Source organism: Cheilinus undulatus, linkage group 6 (assembly GCF_018320785.1).
Source record: "Cheilinus undulatus linkage group 6, ASM1832078v1, whole genome shotgun sequence".
NCBI classification, from domain to species: Eukaryota; Metazoa; Chordata; class Actinopteri; order Labriformes; family Labridae; genus Cheilinus; species Cheilinus undulatus.
The window spans coordinates 21,617,954-21,638,706 of NC_054870.1; the positions used below are offsets into that span (position 1 = coordinate 21,617,954).

Sequence of the window (20,753 nt, forward strand, 5' to 3'; positions counted from 1 at the left end):
GGAAATGTTAAACAGGAACACTGTATTTTTTATTTATTCATTGCCCAGCTGTTTGCCAACATATTTTAATCATTATTAAATAATTCAGGAGAATAAATATGTGCAATAAATAAAATAACAAACACACTGAATGCATAAAAGTGAAAATAACAACAAAGATTAAAAAATATTTTTGAAGGAGGTTGGAGGGCCTGAGACAAAGCAAAAATTAAATTCCCCTTAGCATCAAATCATCAATAAGGCCTCCAGACAGGCTCCTCCCCTCTCATGGAGAGACATGCTCCTTCAATGTAATTGGACAGTGCTGTGACAACACTGCGGTCCTCCCCTGTAGTTTGGTGCGGTTGGTTCGGTCCATAGTAGAAACTGCCTGATTGGAGTGAACCACTGTGGCTCAGTGGAGGGGGAGGAGGATGAGGAGAAGACAGGTAGGAGCTGTATGGTGTGGGCTGACTTGGATATGACAGAGCAGGCAGATGATGCATTCTGGGACTTGGAGTAAAAGTGGGAGTCAAAGAGGTCACCTGACCCCGGAAGGGTGGCTCACTAGTCCAGAGAGGAGAGGAGAAGGATCGACAATCTAAAGAGAGAAAACGTGAAAAGCTTGGTTAATCTCAGTCATCTCAGTATGCAGATTGTATAACTCCAATGTTTTTATTTACACTATCCTATCATATACACAGTATGCATCCATCCATCCAATTTCTATTCCGCTTATCCCGTTGTGGGTTGCTGGGTTCATTATACATTATACAGAAACTTTATTGTTAGCAATCACAAGTAGTATTGTAGAGGGTTAGAGTCTGTTTAAATATTACATTTGATGATGCAAAACAAAGGCTGAAATAATTATGTAGTGGTTGCATGCTAGTAAATTAAGTCTTGTGTTTTAATCTGGCAAGGTGGGTTGAGTGCATGATGTATTTGTACTTTTACCTGATGATGAAGTGCAGCTGCTGGCTGATCTGTACACACCTGACTTCACCTCCTTCTGTCTCTGTCCTGAGAGAGGAAGAGAGAGACATGTCTGACTGTAAAGACTGGATAAACATCTCTCAAGTTATTTTCTCTGGTGTGTACTGACGTCTTGGCAGCCGCTGTCCATCGACGGTCACTTTGATGGCTCTGTGTAAGGTGGCGATCTGAGGGGGAGTGGTCAGCACATTGATGGAAACGGTAAAACTCTTACCTGAAAAACAAAATGGGGATTTTAAAAATTATTTAAAGAAAAAAACAACCACAAAAGATAACTTCTAAGGAAAAGGGAAAAGGGAATAAAGACTTTTTGAATCAAACATGCTATTTAGGCTGCTTAACTTGACAAGCGGTCACCTGAGGGATCCCCTACTGCCGCACAGATTACTGACTTTATAAGAATTCTGATAAAGTGTATCATTAAAGAACCTGTCTACCTACCTCTCCCACTGCGACCTATGAAGCGGAGGTCATTGAAGTGGGCATAGCCTTGTTTCATGGTTGCTGTGGCGTTGCGTAGCTCAGCACTGCAGTTGTCTTCATTCCCAGCCATCACAGTGACAACCACGCCATCTGGTACATCATTGCCAAGAGCAACCACCTGCAAAATTGAGAGAGGTAACTATTGAAATAAATACACTGGGAGGGAAGAAATGGCCAACCTAAAAGACTTAACTCAGTGGGAAGCTTTTTATATGATGGAAAAAAACACAGTCTAGAATTAACAGAGGTGTCTTCTCACAGTGAAGGCTCTCGGCAGGGTCTTGTTACACCTCCAGTGTTGTGGCAGGCTACTGCACAGGAAGTTAGGGCTGTCAGTCTGTACCAGGCCTCTGGGTAGTGCTGTGCTGTGCTGGTGAAGAGACCTGACCTCCTGTTCTTCTACTTGCCGGCTGGTGGGTGATGATGTTGGCCTTCGCTTCACCACAGGTTCTAAGAGGGAGCAACAGAGGAAAAAAGGATACATTACTATTACCTGCTTTCTTGGCAATATCAACTACAAAACAACAACGGATTCACTTGAGTACAGTCTACAATGTAAAAGTAGCTCTGTAGTTTAACTGCCAACTTTATCAAGCCATCTGTAGACCCCTCACACGTTCCAGTGGCCTATTGTTACACCAAATCCTTAGTTAACTGTTTTAGTTGGACATCAGACTTCCTTTTGAATCATCAGTGTAATACTTAGACGTGGCCTGACTGTGATTTAAGCATCTCTACTGACATCAAGGGACAAAGACCAAGCTTCTCACTATAGGGTCAAACAAGCCCTGCTCATTTGCTATTTAAATTTAGGTTTAATGATCAACCACATTATTTGCCAATTATTTTATCTGCTAGTTTTTTCAAGCATCAACCATAATGAAAATGACCTTATTACATTGACATTATTTTGAGGCTATTGGGAAGATTTAGTAACCTTTTTCACTCTTTTATGACAAGAATAAACCAACTGACCTTCTCAAAATATATAGTGTGAGATAAATGCAAATTAGGCAGTTATCAAAATTACTTCCAGTGGTCTTCAGTTTTTCTACTTCTAGACTGGTTAGATAAAGTTGAACTAAAGATTAAAATAAGTTTTCAAAATTTTGAACTGGAGACTTGCCAAAATTCTTTCAAAACCTCAAGTGCATATGAAATGTATTAACTCCCTAGTCTGTTTTAGCCTTTAAGTAATTTTATAAATCAGTCACAGTCAATATAATTTGGCTTTTAGACAAATAAAAAAATACAAAAACATGTTTAATGTCAAAGTTTTTAAAAACTCTACAAAGTAATATCAAACAAAAATATGCAATTTTAAAGAAGTGGCTGCAATCACAGCATTAAGTCTAGGCTTGCACATTTAGACACTGAAATTTTACTCCATTCTTCTTTGCAAAACTGCTCAAGCTCTGTTCGGTTGCATGGGGATCTGGCGTGAACAGCCCGCTTCAAGTCCAGCCACAAATCTTCTATTAGATTGAGGTCTGGGCTTTGACTCGGCCCCTCCAGAACATTCACCTTGTTGTCTTTAAACCACTTCTGTGTAGCTTTAGCTGTATGCTTCAGGTCATTGTCTTGCTTGAAAAGAAATCTTCTCCCAAGTTTTATTTCTCTTGCAAAATGAAAAAGATCGTCCTCCTGGATTTTCCAGAATTTTGCCACATTCATCTTACTCTCTACCTTTACAAGTCTTCCACGGCCATGCTGCTGAGAAGCATCCCCACGGCATGAGGCTGCCACCACCGTGCTTCACAGTGGGGGTGGTGTGTTTGTGGTGATTTGCAGTGTTTGATGTCTGCCAAACATAGTGTCTTGTCTAATGGCTGAAAAACACAGTTTTGGTCTTATCAGACCAAAGAACTTCCTTCCACTTCACCATGGAGTCTCCTGCACACCTTTTGGTGAACTCTTGCTCAGATTTAATTTGAGTTTTCTTCAAAAGTGGCTTTCTCTTTACCACTGTCCCTTAAAGCTTTGTCTTGTTAAGACTTATTCTTTTCAATAACCTTTCTCTCAGAGGTTTTTGGATTTCTTTTTTGTCTTCATGGTGTAATGGCCACCAGGAATACTGATTAACCAGTGACTAGACCTTCCAGACACAGGTGTCTATATACTGCAATCGCTTGCGACACATTCAGTGCACTCAGGTGATCCCTATGTCGCTAACTGTGGGACTACTAGCACCAACTGGCTAGACCTCCGTTGAATTAGGTCAGTCATGTTCAAGGTGGTGAATTACTGTTTTTACATTACCTATTATTATCTAATTGACATTACTTTGTAGAAATCTTTGACATTTAATGGGGTTTTGTTGTAATTTTTGTCGTCAAAAAAGCCAAATTATCTTAACCATGACGGATTCATGAAATTAATAAAAGGGTAAAACATCACAGGGGGTGAATACTTTATATGGGCACTGTACATGAGCTCCTAAACACATGGCCAGTTCCGTCTGTTATAACGGAGGTAACCATTCAACTAACAGGCCTCGTGCCAGACAATAATATGTATATTATTTTTGTAGTTCTCTCATCCTCTCTTCATCTCTGTAACAGCCGCTAAACAAACCACATCATAAAAACGGCTAAGTTATAACGTCGTATAATTTCCAAAAACAAAATCAAGGAATGCGGTAAAAAAAAAACAACTTAATCCATTGTCAGTAAACTTTGGTTGCTCTGGTGTTTTACAAGAAAGCAAAAAAACTACAATTCACAGAAAAACGCAACACTTCTTGGATCCCTTACGTCATCAAACCGCGCCGAATAGCTAGCAAAACGAAAACATCAGATGCTGCTGCCTCGTATTACCTGAACGACTTTGGTGCGTGGTGGTTTGTAATGATTTTAGGACCCCTCTCCGTCTCTCTGTTCTTCACCCTTCCATGTCCACCTTTTGCTTTCTACTCTTCCCAGCTTTGTGTGAAACAGACCGCAGTGTTTGAATAGGAGGGAACTGCGCGGCATTATCATTCAGATTGTACTGCCGGAGGGGAAGTTACTGCGGTCACACCACCTGCTTGTCCCCTCCGTTGTTGTATTTGTGTGTCTCGATTTGCCTTAAATCTGTTCTGCTACCTTGTTATTTTAAGCTCTTGGCTCAGCTTCTATTCTGGAGTGCATAGCTGACTAGTTTTGTTCTGGTTAAATGATCCCAAACACCAGTGTGTACTTTACAGACTATATTTGTAACAGTGGATGTTTTATGCTGGCCGATACTAAGCTGATGTAGTCTTGGCAAGAAACTCTGTTATGCTGTTGAATCAACTGCACACAAATAATAGTCATAACATGAGCCGCACAGTTACTTAAATAATAAGGAAAGTAGAGATGTCCCATTCTAATAACTTTGTTCTCATCTTTTGCAAGTGAAAAATGTGATACTGAAATGATAAATAACCTCATTTGTGTGCCATATGGCTCAGTGGCAATACTTTTCAGTTGTGAAGCATTTTTTTCCTCAGTTAAGCTTTATTCTTTATTTTGACTCTGCATTCTTCTTTGTTTGCTCATGCCATCAGGTGTGTGGTTATATGAGCAGTCCCATGGCTGGCTCTGCAGCCTCCAGCTCCAAAGATCGTCCAGTTTCCAGGACCAGTTTCATTCCAGAGCTACAGAGCATGATGTGAGACACACACACTCACACACACACACACACACAAAAGATGACTCACCCCAGTACAGCATAGGGCTGGTGCTGCTGAACAGACTGTTTGAAGCCATTGAAACCTGTTAAACAAATGAATAATTATACTGGATAATGATTTTTTTTTATTTGCAAAAGTCAAACTGGCTCCAGGAAATAAACGCTAAAACACAGATGCCAAAAAGTAGTCTGCTGCCCTTTATACTTTACGCTATAAACCCAAACATTTTATAGACCTAGTAGTAAGAATCACTTTTTAAATTTATTTATATGGCACCGTTAAATAAATTTTTACAAAGTGCTTTAATAAACATCGTGGTGAGATGAACTTAGGGATTAATAAAATACACAAGTAGTCACAGGTTTACTTGATAAATTGTTACAGAATATTGTAAATATTTATTTCATTATATTGTTATCATATTCACACATACTCATCGAAAAATTGATACCTGACAATTGTGTAGAAGAAATATGATGAAATTTCTTAATACCTAGAAGGCAGTAGGACACTATGACAAAGAAATTAACATTAAGCCTTGCACTAAAAACAGAGGACAGGCTGTCTCTAAACTCTCAATAAAGCTTTTTTAAAAAAGGCCCTCAAAAGAAAAATAAATATCTAAAAGGAATCCCTGAGTTTATAAAATAAAAAAACATTGAAAAGAACATTTGACAGTTGTTTAATTAAGCATTTTAATATCTAGGTGGCAGAAATCTTAACGGAAGCACAATTACATTAATTTTACTTTAAGCTCAGGTTATGATTTGTTAAAAGAAAAAATCTTATGCTACTACTTTTTTAGTCTCACAATAGATTTTCTTTAGTATTTTCAAGAAGCCACATGTCTTGTCTGGCCTTTCACAAGTTTGAGTGACAAGCATGTTATAGGTAAGTGTGCTTTGAGGTACTCACCTTATGTTGTTTGTTCGCTGCAGAGAGATGGTGTTGGTGGTCAGAGAGGCTGAAACCCAACTAAACCCCAAAACCTAAAACCGACACTCAGTCTAAAGCCAACCTGCCCACAAGCCTCTAAACCAAAGCCAAGATCACCTGTGTGATTGATGGCTGTAAACAGCCAATCACAGTCCTCCTTGGGGCTGGCAGAGGGGGGATGTCAAGAAAGAATAGATGCAGCGATGGAGGTTAAAGAGGAGAAATGAGAGAAGGAACAAGCTTCAGGATGTGGGTTAGTCTGCCATCATGGAAGTGGCCTCTCTGGATGCAAATTGAGGTTTGACCAAATTGTGGTCAAAGTGTGTGTGGGGCCTGTTGACCTCAGCATGTGTGTGTGGTGGAGGTTTCAGATTTGTACATATGGACTCATGTGCAACTTTTGTGTATATTTAGACAGAAGGTGTTTTCACTTGTAGGGATGGTTAAAAATATCACTGTTCCAAACAGAAAAATAGAAAATGATAAAATGTAGTTGAAAATAGTTACTTAGAATAGATTTTTAGAATGTTATTACTATTGTTCTGGTTATTTAGCAGGGACAGAGGCAGTTTACTTTAGTGAGATGAAAATATATCCCTCTAAAACAAAGGCAATAATTGATAGAAACATTTTGTTTATTTTCTGGTTTTACTAAAAATAAGGATCATGGTCTCCTGCAGTCATCGTCTAAATCAGTTTTTCTTAACTTGGACTTCATTGGCTCTAATCTATCCTGATTTATTTTTACACATTTTTATTTTTGTGTCTTTGTGTTATTAGGTTTGCTCTGGGAGATGCTCGCAGACCTCTGCATGAGACTGCAGCTCTGGTGGAGGATATTGTGCACACACAGCTCATAACCATGGTAACACAACCTGCACCTTTGTTTAAACCACTACACATGGATAAAAACAAATCCATCACACATCTTAAATATTTCTTGAATAATAAAACTATTAGTTCCCTCCCTTGTCCCAGAGTAGAATATTGAGTGGTAAACTTAGCTAAAAATAGAATCTTTCATTAAAACGAAGTAAAACATGCACTTCAATATCCTTCATTCCCTCTTTCCACTAAGAATTTATCAACTTTGTTTTACAGATCAGAATCCTTAGTAGAATATATAAAAGCAGACAAAAACAGTATCCTTACCAAGGTAATAAAACAATGGGCAAGGAATTTTTGATGTGGTTTTAACAGGTAATTTTCATGTAAGCTTCTATATTCTATTAAAACTTGCCAAACAAATTTTAGTAAATACTAACTGAACTGATGTGATTGGTTTATTTATCAGCTTCATCAGGCCTGTGAAGGTGCTGCTCTTCGCGGCTCAAGGGTAATTTCAGCAGAGGACATCCTGTTCCTAATGAGGAGGGACAAGGTAAACATGACCTTAGATGTGTCAGTCCTCCTTTCTGCCTGATGGTGCCCTCAGGCAGGCTTACTTGCTATTTACTTGCTTATTTCAGCCTTATTTTTGGCCCAAGCATGCTTAAAAGTTCTGCACAGTACTGTATATATGACTATAGGATAAAGGACAGTAATCAGTAAAAAAAATCTCCTGAATGTTAACTAGCTTTGAATCAAAGTTTGTTCTTTTTCTGATCTTAAATCTCTCTGTTTTTATCCTCTTCCTCAATGTCATTGAACCAGAGAAAGGTTGCAAGATTATTGAAATATCTCCAGTTCAGAGATTATAAATCTAAACTACTTAAAAGTGTGGAGGAAGAAGATTTGCAGCAAGAAACAGGTACATTCACCTTCACATACTGACATGACCATCATTTATATGAAGAAATACCTCACGTATTAGATCTTACTCTTTTTCTCTTGCTTGTTTACAAACTTGCAGGTGCTGGTGGAGGTAATCAGCGGAGGCAGCGGTTAGCCCAGGATTTTCTGGTGTGGATGGACCAGACTGGTGACCTCCTGTCATTGGCTGAGCGACAGGAGGTAGATCCTGTCAAACAGGAGCGGATGGAGGTAAGATGCCATCACTGAGTTAGCTAGTTGCTCTGACACAGCTGCAGAAGTGATAAGGATTGATGGTGATGATTGTAATTGTGATTAATTGTTTTGTGCATGCCTGTCTTTCTACAGCGTTTGGAGCGCCAGACTCGATCCATGGACCAGGCCCAGTATGCTGAATTCTGTGAGAGTCGACAGCTCAGCTTTGGTGAGAATGCAATCATGCAAGGTTCATAAAACTACAAAGGTACAGGTGTAGATCCTTCTCTCCCAGCTCGCAGGACTTTTTAGCTTGTTTAATTTCAGTCTGTATTCCTGTCTTATTCATTTAAAGCAGCAGGTATCTACTTTATTATTTTTTAATTAATAGTTATTTAATCAAATTTGAAGAAAACATTTCTCTACATGAAAAATAGGTTTGATTTCAGATTAACAAATACAGTTCATATCAGCAGTCAACCAGATGATTAGTTGTCCCTACTGATCAATAAGGGATGCTATCAAAAACCATCTAATGTAATTATTCCTGAAGCAGACTGGTGACTGAATCCATTGTCAGAATTCGTTATTGATCAGTTTAATAACTGTCTCAGCATTATTATTACACAAACTTTGAGATAAAATAAAAATACCAGTCTGGAACATTTAACCATTTTATTGCCGAACAGAGTTTTACTTTACAGAGAAGGCTCCGCTTCAAAGATACCCCCTGGGTTAGTCAAGCAGCATGCTTTGACTTACCAGGGAGCACATGGCCAGAAATCCCCATATGGATAGATACATTTATGACAATGCATATTGACTACAACAAAACGAGTTCAGAAGCAATTAATCCATAGCAGCATGAATCTGTAACCTTACAAAGCAGATGGTTATGCCCGTTTCCTTGTTTTTCACTGGCGAATCCATCTTGCAAAGCTCCCATCTGAACCATTTGGGCCCGGTTAGAAAGTGACAGGACCAATCAGTGACGAGGTGCAGTACTTTCAGGTGCAGCAGAGTCATGACGTAAACAAGCAGCAGCAAGAGCTGGTGCAGTTATGGAGGAAGAGCTTAGCGTGGATGCTGCTAAAGCGCCAGTTTTATCAGAACTTGAAAACATTTCTTTGTCAAAAGAAGGACAAAGAACCGCAGTGAGTTGTTTTCTTTTCAAAAACGACAAAAGTTGAGTACTTACATGTCTATAGTCACCATGTTTCGTGTTATTCCTCAGTAGCTGTGCACGCGCAGCTTGATAGCGGCTACGTCACGTTTTGTTGCTCTGACGCTCTGCTTTATGCTATAAAGGAGGAGGCTGGGGTGGAGGAGGTGAAGCTTTGCCAGCAGCAGCATGGTGCATTAGGATTATTTCAAGCAGGGATTAGTAGCAGGATGTCATATTTAAATGGACTGCTGTGTTGAAAGAAAGGGCTTTGATTGGCTTTGGGAGCTGGGAGGCCATAATTGGATCAGCTGGCCATCAGCTGATCATGGCTGGGTGTATGACTACCATGTCTTGCATGAACTAACGCTAAGCTTCATAGGTCAAAATGTTTAGACAATCTCCTTACATTCTTGTCTGTTTGCGAATATTTCCAGCAAAGAAAGCGTCAAAGTTTCGGGACTGGTTGGACTGCAGCACTTTAGAGCTAAAACCAAACAGCATTGCCATGGAGATCCTGTCCTATTTGGCCTATGAGACAGTTGCCCAGGTGAGGTGCAGTGTCAGGATGTTGTGTAACTGAATGTGATTAAAAATATTGTAACAACAGATCCTGTCCGTCCTTCTCATTCTGCAGATTGTAGATTTATCTCTGTTGGTGAAGCAGGAAATGACTGCAAAGACAAATCCCATCAGTCATGTGATCTCTGCCAGCTACATCCACTACAACACTCACACTGAGGTAAACGCACGTCATTGTCTTAATAGTTAGTCAATACTTAAACTTTAATGCCAGAGTTCTGTTTCTCTAACAGTGCCTGTTTTCTGTTTTCTTCCCCCCAGGTAAAGAAGGATCCAGACTCACCTGAAGCCACACCCCCTTCCACTCCAGGCTCCTCTCACTCAGCAAAGCCTCTCCCTCAGGGAAATGGTAGTCTGGACAGCAGAGCGAGACAAAGGAAACGCAAAAAAGTGCGTGTTTACTCTGTTACCATCTCATACCTTATGCACACTTGTTGGGTGATCATCAAACACAAATTCAGTCTTTTGAAGCAGTGGTTCCCAACCATTTTTCCTTAGAGCCCCCCCTTCTTGAATCAGAGAAGAAGAATCAAACACAGATCCATCCTGTTGTTGTTCTGCCTACGTTCTGCCCTGTTTGTAGTTTAGATGTTGATTGCTGATAGTTTTGTTTAGTTCACTGTAGTTCTCTGGTTGTGGATGATTTCTCTGAAAAATGTGTGAGCATCACTGAGGTTGGCTGTTCAATGTCATGCCGCTGATGTCTCACACTAAACCTTGCATCAGAAAGAAAGCAATGCTGATTGTGTACAAAGTTCTTTTGAAGTTGGAACATTCTGGAGTGTTGGAGACAAAAATGTAAACATGTTCATGGACCAGCCACAATCAAAATCACAAAAGATGCAGAAGTTGTCAACTGTTTTTATCCTTCGATTAATAACAGTAAAATTTGAGAAAAAAACCCTGCAAGCATCACTGATTTAGCCCTTTTATGTCCGGCCAAAGCCCACATTGGGCTTGTGGCACAGCTGCTAAATGGGCTGCTTTAGAAAATTCTGTAAGACACAGAAATGGCAACGTTTTTTTCTTTTTTTTTTTAACCCTAGATGAAATGAGAGCACACAGCAACTAATTTATCTTATGAGGATATTACAGGGTCTTAATAATTGAGAGCCCTTTGAAAAACAATCAGGGCCCGGGCACTGATTATGCAAGGGCTCTATTGAAATCCTTGGTATTGTTGTTATTATTTTATACATTTCCCTGGACTTTTGAGAAACTGGACATGCACCAAAATTTGTGAAAATTGGCACAGACATCAAGCCTTGGGGAAAAAAATATATTTTAATGATCACTGACATTAGCATGGAAAATTAGCTCAAAAGTTCCCCCTAAACCTGTGATAAAAATAGGGCACCATACCTATATATATCTCTATCTATAAATAATCTCACTTGAACGTCTCACAGTAACCTAAGTTGTTTGAAGTTTCGGTTGTAATGCATGATACGTCTTCCAAATATCATCTTCATACCTGAAACTTTTACCAGAGCTGCCACTTTTGAATCGGTGGGGGGTAATGGGGGAACTTTTCACCAGGTCTGATTTTCCCTGTCAAGTTAGGAACTGCAAATCAAAGAAATGCATAGAAGGGAATAATCCTTAGATTTCAGAATGGTCCTCATACCCTTTGTTCTCCAGCTCTACAAAAATGATGATTTATAGTGTAAATTTACAAACAGCATATGTTTGTATTTACATTCCATTAACTGTCATATTTTTCACATTTACTTATAGCAGACATATTGAGTTATATTTTTTCTTTATTTTCCTTCTTTTTGTTAATCATCCTTAAAAATCACGTGTTCTTGCCTTTAATCTTGTTTTGGCATCCTGTGTTGTATTAAAAAATGCTGTTTTGTTTGTCCCAGAGCTGTCCAGCTACAGTGGAGCCTCCAAGTGGAGCCATCCAGCCATGTCACATCAGAGAAGCTATCAGAAGATACAACTACAGACACACAGTATGTACATGCATGGAGAACAAAATTACAGTCATTGTCTTTCACATATTTTTGCAACACTGTTTCTTACTTAAACTTTTTTGGAGTTAGTCCTACTTCTGTGAATTTAGATCTTTATCTAATGAGATGGGTTTCTTCCCAAGTATTGAAAAAAGGAAGTGTTCTCTGTTCTGTTTTCAGGCTGCACGTAGAGTTGCAGTTGTATCATTATTGTGAGCTTTTGCATTGAAAAATCGGAAAAATTGCAGTAAATAAAAAATATTTCACACCCTCAAATCATTCCCTCATCATATTTAACAATCAGCTGCCCTCAGATTAAATGTTAATAATGTGATAATGACTCTTTTTAGATTATAGGAATCATGTTAAAATAGTAAAAGCTGAACAGATTCTGTGGCATGAATGATCCAATTTTATATCATTAACACAATATCAAACATACTATTTTAAATCATAGTGTTTTCCTCTATGGTGCAGATCTAAAAAAATGTCAAAAACAATGAAATTATAATTGAAAATTCACAAGTATTTTGCTTATATTTGTGGCTTTGGGGAGTCAATTCAGTTGTTTTGACTATTTCTCTGTATTTTTTCACATTACTTTATATATCAAAAGATATTTGTATCACTTTTTTCCATTATCGTGCAGCCCTGATGTAATTTTCACTCTGGTTTTGTCCTCAATTTTACAGTGGGGTTGGGCACACCAACTCTTTAGCCAGAAAAACAGAAGCAAAGACAAAATAGATGACTCACACTTAATAAAAGGGAGGAAAATTGTCAGTGAGAATAAACACTTGGGCACAAATAAGGCTGTGAAATAAAAGGAGCTAAGAGAGACTGCATAGTTCTACAGTTGCTACATTCCAGTCTATAAATGATCAGGTAAAGCTTGATAGCTGAACACTATCAACTCAACTTCAATTTTGAGAGCAACCTCTAGTATGTTGTTTTACTTTGTAATGACTGTGGGGGAGTGTTTATTTTTTTTAAATCACATCTGTTTTTTTTGTCCCCTAGAGTGCTTATTTGAAAAGTGGGATGGCTTTCCTCGCCTGCTGAAGATGACAAAAAATCCTTACGACCTTCACTGCTCATTTTTACGTTCACTTTTCTATTAAAGACTTTTCAGTTATCATCTGCCTGTCTGTGGTCAATTTTACACCACCTACGAACTGTCTGAGTAGAAAGGCTTGCTGCAACTTTTGTCATTGTTGAAAAGAAACTTTATTGGTCACTTATACAGAAACACAGGGGACTTCTGAGCATGCTCAAAACTCTGCAACATCATAGCAATAAAGCACAAAGAAACTGGGCTTATCTGTAGGACTGCTGCAAATATCGAACGACAAGAGTGGTTCAATAAGATGACTGGGAACGCTGAAAAGAGAAATTCAGTTTTGTTTCTCAGAACTTCTTTTAGCTTGGAATCAGTTTCTCCATTATGACTGTGTATGGAGGTGTGTCTCAATATTTCTGAGCGCTGTTGAGCAGAGCCTCCCTCTCCATAAGCAGCTCTCCATATCTCTGTTGTAGTTCTCGCTCTCTCTCCATCTGCCTCTCTACATCCTCCCGTAGGGCCTAAAACACACACACAAACATTTACAGGGCAAATTAGTTTCCTTTCCTGTTAAAAATGATTGTTCTTAAAAAGGCATTGAGGTTAGACGCACAGAAAATGAAGGCTAACAAGATGTATTATAAGACTTTAAACTTGTGGCCATAATATTAATGGGAAGGGCTACCATCAACGACTAACTTTCAGTCCCTCACTAAAAACACAAACTAAGTTTATAAAGAAAAGATGTTTTAGAACTGCTTTGGTGTCATCAATAAAAAGGATTCAATTAAGAAATAGGCAGGTCTGTGCCACATATCTATACGATATATATTGCAATAAATTTCCCATATTTAATTACGTAAAAAATGCCACTATTTAGAGGATTTTTTTTTTTTAAACAAGGCAACTATTTTGTTCTTGCACAAAGTCATCTAGAAACAAGCACTCAGGAGAACAATCCTGACACAAAACTGGAGGAAGAACCTTCACCATGTACGTACCACTTCTGACTTCATTGGAAGATGGCTCAAATAGCAGAGGTCAGTGAACTAAACTTTTATAATTTATGTTGCAGACAAAATCCAATTTATTTGTTAATGCTTCAAGGTAAATCACGCACATAAATCATTAAATATAATTAATTTTTGGTGTTTCGTTATAATCAAGAGAGTAAATTATCTTTCACAAGTAGTCACAGATCATTTATGGGCAGAATTAACAGAAAATTTCCTGTTCAATTTGTTGCTATCTGGGTATGAAATAATCCATACCAAGATATGTAGCTTATACATTTGTATCACACAGTATGATGATGTAATCGGACTGATGTATATCTAAATTGTAAGAAACTATGACATGTTTGCTTTTTTCATTAATATGATAATACCTCTTGTCTCCTGGGAATGGCCATATCTTCTTGTTTCTTCAGCTGATTGAAGGTCTCAAGCTCTGTGGCTGACTGCTCCACCTAAAGGACATCATGAGCGTTACAGCAGTATCACAAAAATACATTAATACAGCAGTCAATTACTACTATTTTTTAAGAACAAGACAGTCTTTCATATACAGCCTGCAGGACTACAGAGTGGACCGTTTCAGTACATTTAATTTTAAGCCAATATTCAACTTTGAACAGATGCTTCTCTTGACTAAGGCTGGCCACACACTGCATGATTTGAGGCCACATTTGCCTCTCTCGATGCCCGTGGGGGCGTATCCCGAGGCTCATCGCAAACATTAATTTGTCTGAATAATCCTGTATGGTGTCAACATGATTATTTCACTAATTCAAATCACATCGTAGACTCCCAGACTCGAATTGTATTTATTAATTATGTTTGATAGTTACGAGCCAAGGTCGAAATGCTGACTGAATACCCACAACCAATGAGAGCGAGCAGACAGGGTAGCATTACCAGCTGGATGTTACGTACTGTCACCGCTCACAAACATACACACAACTATACATTCAATCCAGCCAGGATTTCATCCATGTTCATTTTCTTGTTTAATGATTTTTTTTTTTTTGCTGCCACTGTAACACATGCCAGGACAGCTTACTGTGGAGAGACATCAAGCGAAGGGTATCAACAGACATTGATGTTTGTCTGAAGTCACATGATCACGTGAGGTCATTGGCAGGTGTGTGTCTCTCAGTCTGACTGATTCATCTAGTGTTTTGACTCAGAGGATTATAAGATGAAAAACTGACTGACTTTATCCTTATGTTTATGGTCACCCATGTTTTAAAATTGTTTAAGATTTGAAAATTTAAAAAAAAAAAAAAAAAAAAAAAAAAAAAAAAAGGAACTGATGGACTCATATGTCCTCATAAGTCCTCATTATTGCAGAAATTAACCCTATCACATGTTCAATACCTGTTCCCAGAGTTCATTGTGCTGTTTCAGGAGCCCCAGCGCTCTGGACTGAAATCCTCCCAGCAAGATTTTCATTTTCTTCTCCAGTTTCGCTGCTTTCCGAGCCTCTGCTGTCATGTGACCACGGTTCACCTGAGGGAAGCACATACAAAAACTTAATTGTTTACAGCTAATGTTTAATTTCATAAGCATAATGCAATTTGAAAATAGTAATGCCAACAATGAGATTTATACGCTGGTTGTGTGTCTATGCTCTCTTACTTCCAGTTTTTTCTCCAGACTTTCAATACGGTCTTTCTTTGATGCCAGGTTAGCTCGAGTGTATCTGTTCTGAGTGGGGAGATACAAAACCTGCAAAAAGGAGGAGGCAGATCAGATAAATTAACAGGTTTTTAGAAATGCTGAGGACAAAGGAAGCCATAAAGTCTAGTGTCAGGGCCAAATGTTTCTCTTCTTAATTTCCAGAAATATGAAAGCTCACCTGTCCGTAGCATTCCTCCCACACCTGGCTGTAGGCCTCCATGCTGAGATCACCATGACCCATACCTGCCTTCACAACCTCCATTTCTGCTGCCAGAATCATCTTTGCCTGTTGATAAGTACACAAAATGGACAAGATTCATCAGTGTCAGAGTGCTTGACTTACAGATGTGTTAAAGATACAACACTATGATGTTTAACATTTTTCATAAACCCAGACACTTTATATGACCAGTTAAATATTGGAATAACATCAGCTTTAGAAACAGCCCTGTCATCATGTGTTACCTGCTCCATGTCCTCAGGGCTGACTGTTTTATACGAGTGTGTTTCCAGGTACGCTATGTGGGATGCGTTGTTAGATGCGGAGGCGGGGCCTCTGCCTTTACTTCGCTGTAGCTGGCTGGCTGTGAGGGACGATGGGTGGTGTAGACAGTCGTAGTGCAGCATGGTGATCATTTCCTGTTTGATCAGCTCCTCTGCCAGCTGGAGGTCCAACAGAGGCTCCATGGAGGCAGGACGGAGGACAGATTCGTTTACCTGCAAAGATAAAGAAGCCAATCATGGTCATAGTTGGTTTTTAAAGATTTTTTTTTAAAGATTTTTTAAAGTTTTGAATAATATTGAAAGTAATACTGACGGAGATTTTATGGTTTAAGAAACGTGGTATTGTGGGACTATCTAAGCATCTTCATTTTGGGCATCCTTACCTCGGTGGGTCGGGGGAGATTCCTCTGAACCGGTGTATGTCGCAGCTTCAGTTCTTTCTCTTTCTCTGCTGCCCGTTGAGCCTGTCCCATAAACAAACAAAAAGAGCCCTTTCTTTATTTGGACTACAAATTCTCACGAATAGAAATAACTATGGTTATTGTAATTTCAAGGACGATGTCAGAACACATGCATTTGTGCATACCATCTTGCGTGCCTCCACATCTGCAGAGTCCTCTACGAAGCCCGTTTCTGTCTCCATCTCTTCCAGTTCTTTCTCTGCGTTTTCAGGAAGAACAATTTCAAAGTCGTTCTTGGGAACAGGAAGTGACATCAGACCCTGCCTCAGCTGCTGCAGACTCTCTCTTTGCTGCAAGGAGGAGAAGAAAAATGAAATATTTTCTTATCTCAATTACAATAGGTCATATTTGCCATCATTCTAATGCCACTTTACCTGTTTGTGCAGCAATATAAAACTTGAATTAAACTCTCAATATTAAACAGATGAGTTGAGACATTTTTTCTGGAATATTTACTGTTTCACAAGTTCAAATAGTCTACTCACCAGGTGTTTAGCGTATGCAGGGTCAGCCAGTTGCTCCTCACTGTTGATATTCAGTTTGTCTCTGAGTGGCGTGCGGCCAGGGGTCAAACCTGGGGTCACCACCCCTCGTGGGGTCATCCCTCCTCCAGCCTGAGGTGTCATACCCTCTTGTCCCTGACCCGGTCCAGGAGTTCTGTTAAAGTTAACCATGAATGTTAACAATTAAGGCACCAATCAGTCTGCTTCAGAACAGGAGCAAAGGGGAGGACTCTGTTACCTGAAGGGTGTGCTGAGAACTGTGTTGGGCGTTTGTATCTGCTGACGCTGAGGTGTCACTCCACTGAAGTCACTTTCGTGCAGTGGGGTGTTGAGGCCACCCTTTAGAGGGGTGTCGATGTTTGTCAGAGCCATCAGGTTCTGGGCCTCCTTCAAATACAGACACATAAAGGTATTAATATTTAACAGAGAAATTTTCATTACATACAGTATTCATCTGATGACATAGAAGGAAAGAACACACCATATACAAAACATATTTTAATAAGCATCTTTAAGTTTAAGAAATTTAACACCTTTTAAAGCAGATTTTCAATGCAAGACAGCAAATGCAACTAGGTAAAGATATAATTAAATCTGTGAATTCTGTATGAGCAGCAATTCATTTATGCCATGTTACTTTGTGATTGTTATCCGTAGTGCAGCATAAGGGTTCATAAATTCATTGTGTGCATTTGTTTCATATTTCATATTTGTGTCTACATTTTGCTTCTTTGTCAGTTACCTGCAGTATCCTGTCCTGTGCAGCCGGGGTGCGTGGGGTACGTAGTCCCGTCGACATGGTGTTGGTGACACTGTACTCTGAGAGGAGTGCAGAGGAGGCAGAGTTCCCACTTTCACTCTCCTCTGCAGCTTGACGGGCGACCTCACTGGCAACACCCAATTTGACGACTTCCTCCAGCTCAGCATCGCTGATCTGTGGAGAACATAAACGTTATTTACCATAAGAATAAGATGAATAGTATCTTATGAAAACAGTAACATAAAAATACTGATAGCACTCTGTATATAACAAGAGTTTACACCATCTGACACAGCTGCTTCTTCTACGCATTAATCGATATCAGAGTTACATCCATAAATGTGGTAAGGGGCAGGGGTTACCTGTGGTGCAGGTAAAACTAGTTTGGAGCGTTTCTTGGTGAACTCAGCAACTCCGCTGGTCTGCAGGATCGCAGATGGAAGATCACTCTCTTTCTTCTTCTTGATCTTTTGTTTATCTTTTTTCCTCTCCTTCTCTTCTTGCTCACTAAACACACACAAAAATAGTGTGTGAATGATGATTGTCCAATTGGTTCATGAGTTACAATTACGGGTTCCTGTTCTAAGTTCAGCTATAGCTGTAAAACAAAATATATGATGTTACTGACTTGCGTAGTTCTCCATCTAGGTGCTGCTGTCTGAGTCGTTTGAAGTTTGGCTCTAGAGGGACGTACTGCTCCATGCTGGTGTCATAGAAACCCTAAAATCAGACAAAAGTCAGCAGTAGGTTAGTAACACATGTTGGCTGAGTAATAATAATGTGATGATGTTGTGGTTTCTTAATGTTTGGCAGAAACAATCTGTATATGTTACCTGTGCAGGTTTCTTTTCAAAGGGGATTTCAGCATTGTAGTCTACTCCTCTCTTCTTCTTCCTCTTCTTCTGGACGTCAATTCCTGCAGCTCTCAGCTCTCTGCGCTTCTGCAGGGCAGCCAACCGTCTACAGCCAAAGGCAAGGGATTTTCAATTGATTTTTAACAACACTACTGAAGACTACTTTACTACGGTTACAGTTTACAAAATTAAGAAAGAATAAAAAATCAATTTTAAAAAGGAAGCTATTTGAGTACATATATATTGACCTAGTATATGTAAAAGCTATGTATGAGAGTGTGTATGTATCTAACCTGGCTTCCTCCAGCTGTTTCTCCCTGGCCTTCCTCTTAGCTTTCTTGCCCTGAGTATTTGCAAGTCGAGCCCTGGCCTCTGACAGCATCTCCAACTCATCTACAGAGAGTGACAGAGACAGAAAAAGTTAATTAGTCTGTTAGGACGCATGATGGATTTATGTTTGAAGCAGGGTACATTCTGTCCTTGAAATGGATGAATTTAAGGTTTTTTTCTCCATCATAATCTAAAGTATAATAACCAACCTTCGTCCATGTCCACAGGGTCAGGTCTGGCGGGTTTGGTTTCAGGATTTGGGTCAATTTCTCCTGGTTTTAACTTCCGAGGGTCATCTCCCACTTCCTCCTCATTGTCTCTTTGTGCTGCCTTGTCTCTAAACACACAAACACAATGCAAAGTGTAAATCAACTGCATTTTGTAGAATTTTAAAACACTTCTTCAAAATAGTCCTGGGACTATGCACAACCTTCGATCAATAATAAAATTATACTGGTGAGTTCAACTACAATAATTCAATGTTAAGCACATTTAGCAGGGGGAACACATAAACAAGTAGGAGTAAAATTCTCACAGCAGGTATTCATAGTGCTCCAGACACTGAGCAGCAGTGCGTCCTATGATCGGAGCAATGGTTCTCCACTGAGTAGGCATCAGCTTGGCCAAGTGAAGAAGCTTCTCCTCCTCTTCTCTGGACCATTCTGTTTTCTTGATGCTGGGGTCCAACCACTCGTACCTACGCACAGACACAAATGTTATGTTTTTATAACTACCTTCAAAGGTTGTATCAATTACGGAAATAGAAGAGTAGACATACAGCCTGTTAGAAACGGTCATATGCACATAAAAATGATTAGAATCATTCACATACGGTTAAAGTTAAATCTCTCAAGAAGGCTTTACAGGCTTTGATTACTTATCACTTCAACAATAGACACTGAGTAAACTGAATCTGAAGTTGTACGTGGTTGCAAAATGGTAACTGTTGTCCCAAGACTTACCATCTGGCTTTACACTGTTTGGCTGACTTGCGATGCAGCAGAGAGGCAATACGGGACCACTGGTTTTTGCCATATTTCATTACCGCTGCCTTGAGGATCTCATCCTGCATACGTATCAGATTAGGAGAAAATACGTGAATAAATAAACCAGACACTAATTCATTTCTATATCCCACAAAGTCTCAGATTTTACACGGATCAACATCTCTAACTTCACGTTAGCTAGCTTGCTAACATGTATGTGTTGCAGACTGTTTTTTCTCTGTGATAATAAACATTACCGAACAAATACGCGGCTATTAAAATAACTTAACGCACTCAACAAAACAAGTAATTCGGTGTATCTGTGAGCGACACAAATGTACTAGTAAAGCGGGCTTAACCTAGTTTAATGAGCCGCTAGCTCGCTGCTAACCCCAAGGCATTTATTTATTATCAGTGGTTAGCACAACGCTAATTCAGCTAGCCATGTAAACACGTACCTCAGTGTTGCGCCAAACGCCTCCTTTTATCATAATTCTCGGCATCTTGGCGGCTTGTCGTTCACACCTCTCTACGTAAAACTGTTATAACCGATTATGTCCCAGTTATGCAGAGAACTAGCTTCAACCGTTTACACTTAAACTTAAGTCAGCACAGAGAAATGTTAGGGACAGATGAACGTGACTACACCGGAAGCTTTAGCTACAGAAATCCACAAACGGATTTGCCGAAATGCATTATGGGTATAACTGTAGTAGTGTGATGTCAAAATTGGTGCCCTAAGCAACTATTCTTCTTCAGACAGAAAACAAAAAAAGATGTTTTAGTTTTTATGATAGCGGAAATGGAAACTGTCAAAAGATGTATTTTCTCAATTTACTTATATTGTATGGGAAATACTATGTTCATAAGTGTAAATGGACACAAAAATTGCCAAAGATACAACAATTCAAAAAGA

At 39.3% G+C, this 20,753-nt stretch overlaps 3 protein-coding genes across 3 annotated transcripts; 1 reads left to right on the top strand and 2 right to left on the bottom strand.

Moving 5' to 3' along the window:
- Window positions 1-227: 227 nt before the first annotated feature.
- Window positions 228-5,186, bottom strand: LOC121511170 (runt-related transcription factor 3-like). The gene is made up of 6 exons (XM_041789761.1): window positions 5,138-5,186; window positions 1,718-1,908; window positions 1,417-1,576; window positions 1,085-1,189; window positions 937-1,002; window positions 228-580 (listed from the first exon to the last, which is right to left on the bottom strand). The coding sequence occupies exons 1-6, from the start codon at window positions 5,184-5,186 to the stop codon at window positions 234-236; spliced, it is 918 nt and encodes a 305-aa protein (XP_041645695.1). The 3' UTR covers window positions 228-233.
- On the top strand, window positions 4,223-12,836 carry supt3h (SPT3 homolog, SAGA and STAGA complex component). Its single transcript, XM_041789760.1, has 12 exons — window positions 4,223-4,287; window positions 4,985-5,088; window positions 6,827-6,911; window positions 7,341-7,427; window positions 7,700-7,796; window positions 7,899-8,029; window positions 8,147-8,222; window positions 9,593-9,705; window positions 9,793-9,897; window positions 9,999-10,127; window positions 11,609-11,698; window positions 12,719-12,836. Exons 2-12 carry the CDS (start codon window positions 4,997-4,999, stop codon window positions 12,758-12,760), a joined length of 1,047 nt encoding a protein of 348 aa, XP_041645694.1. The 5' UTR covers window positions 4,223-4,287; window positions 4,985-4,996; the 3' UTR covers window positions 12,761-12,836.
- Window positions 12,837-12,907: 71 nt separating this feature from the next.
- Window positions 12,908-20,502, bottom strand: cdc5l (CDC5 cell division cycle 5-like (S. pombe)). Its single transcript, XM_041788676.1, has 19 exons — window positions 20,296-20,502; window positions 19,814-19,917; window positions 19,387-19,548; window positions 19,061-19,188; window positions 18,815-18,914; window positions 18,501-18,627; window positions 18,296-18,387; window positions 18,030-18,174; window positions 17,650-17,841; window positions 17,146-17,294; window positions 16,890-17,061; window positions 16,530-16,694; window positions 16,327-16,407; window positions 15,905-16,156; window positions 15,618-15,725; window positions 15,398-15,487; window positions 15,137-15,268; window positions 14,146-14,226; window positions 12,908-13,279 (listed from the first exon to the last, which is right to left on the bottom strand). The coding sequence occupies exons 1-19, from the start codon at window positions 20,338-20,340 to the stop codon at window positions 13,166-13,168; spliced, it is 2,439 nt and encodes an 812-aa protein (XP_041644610.1). The 5' UTR covers window positions 20,341-20,502; the 3' UTR covers window positions 12,908-13,165.
- Window positions 20,503-20,753: the final 251 nt, after the last annotated feature.

Bases quoted from the DNA above. Each gene is read 5' to 3' on its own strand.
- supt3h (XM_041789760.1), top strand. From the start codon at position 4,997: ATGAGCAGTCCCATGGCTGGCTCTGCAGCCTCCAGCTCCAAAGATCGT. The intron at 7,797-7,898 runs GTACATTCACCT...ACAAACTTGCAG, and splicing joins AGATTTGCAGCAAGAAACAG to GTGCTGGTGGAGGTAATCAG. The intron at 9,706-9,792 runs GTGAGGTGCAGT...CTCATTCTGCAG, and splicing joins CCTATGAGACAGTTGCCCAG to ATTGTAGATTTATCTCTGTT.
- cdc5l (XM_041788676.1), bottom strand. From the start codon at position 20,340: ATGCCGAGAATTATGATAAAAGGAGGCGTTTGGCGCAACACTGAG. The intron at 18,628-18,814 runs GTTAGATACATA...CTTTGGCTGTAG, and splicing joins AAACAGCTGGAGGAAGCCAG to ACGGTTGGCTGCCCTGCAGA. The intron at 18,388-18,500 runs GTAACATATACA...GTCTGATTTTAG, and splicing joins TTGAAAAGAAACCTGCACAG to GGTTTCTATGACACCAGCAT.
- LOC121511170 (XM_041789761.1), bottom strand. From the start codon at position 5,186: ATGGCTTCAAACAGTCTGTTCAGCAGCACCAGCCCTATGCTGTACTGG. The intron at 1,190-1,416 runs GTAGGTAGACAG...TTTGTTTTTCAG, and splicing joins CATAGGTCGCAGTGGGAGAG to GTAAGAGTTTTACCGTTTCC. The intron at 581-936 runs GTAAAAGTACAA...TTCTCTCTTTAG, and splicing joins CAGCTGCACTTCATCATCAG to ATTGTCGATCCTTCTCCTCT.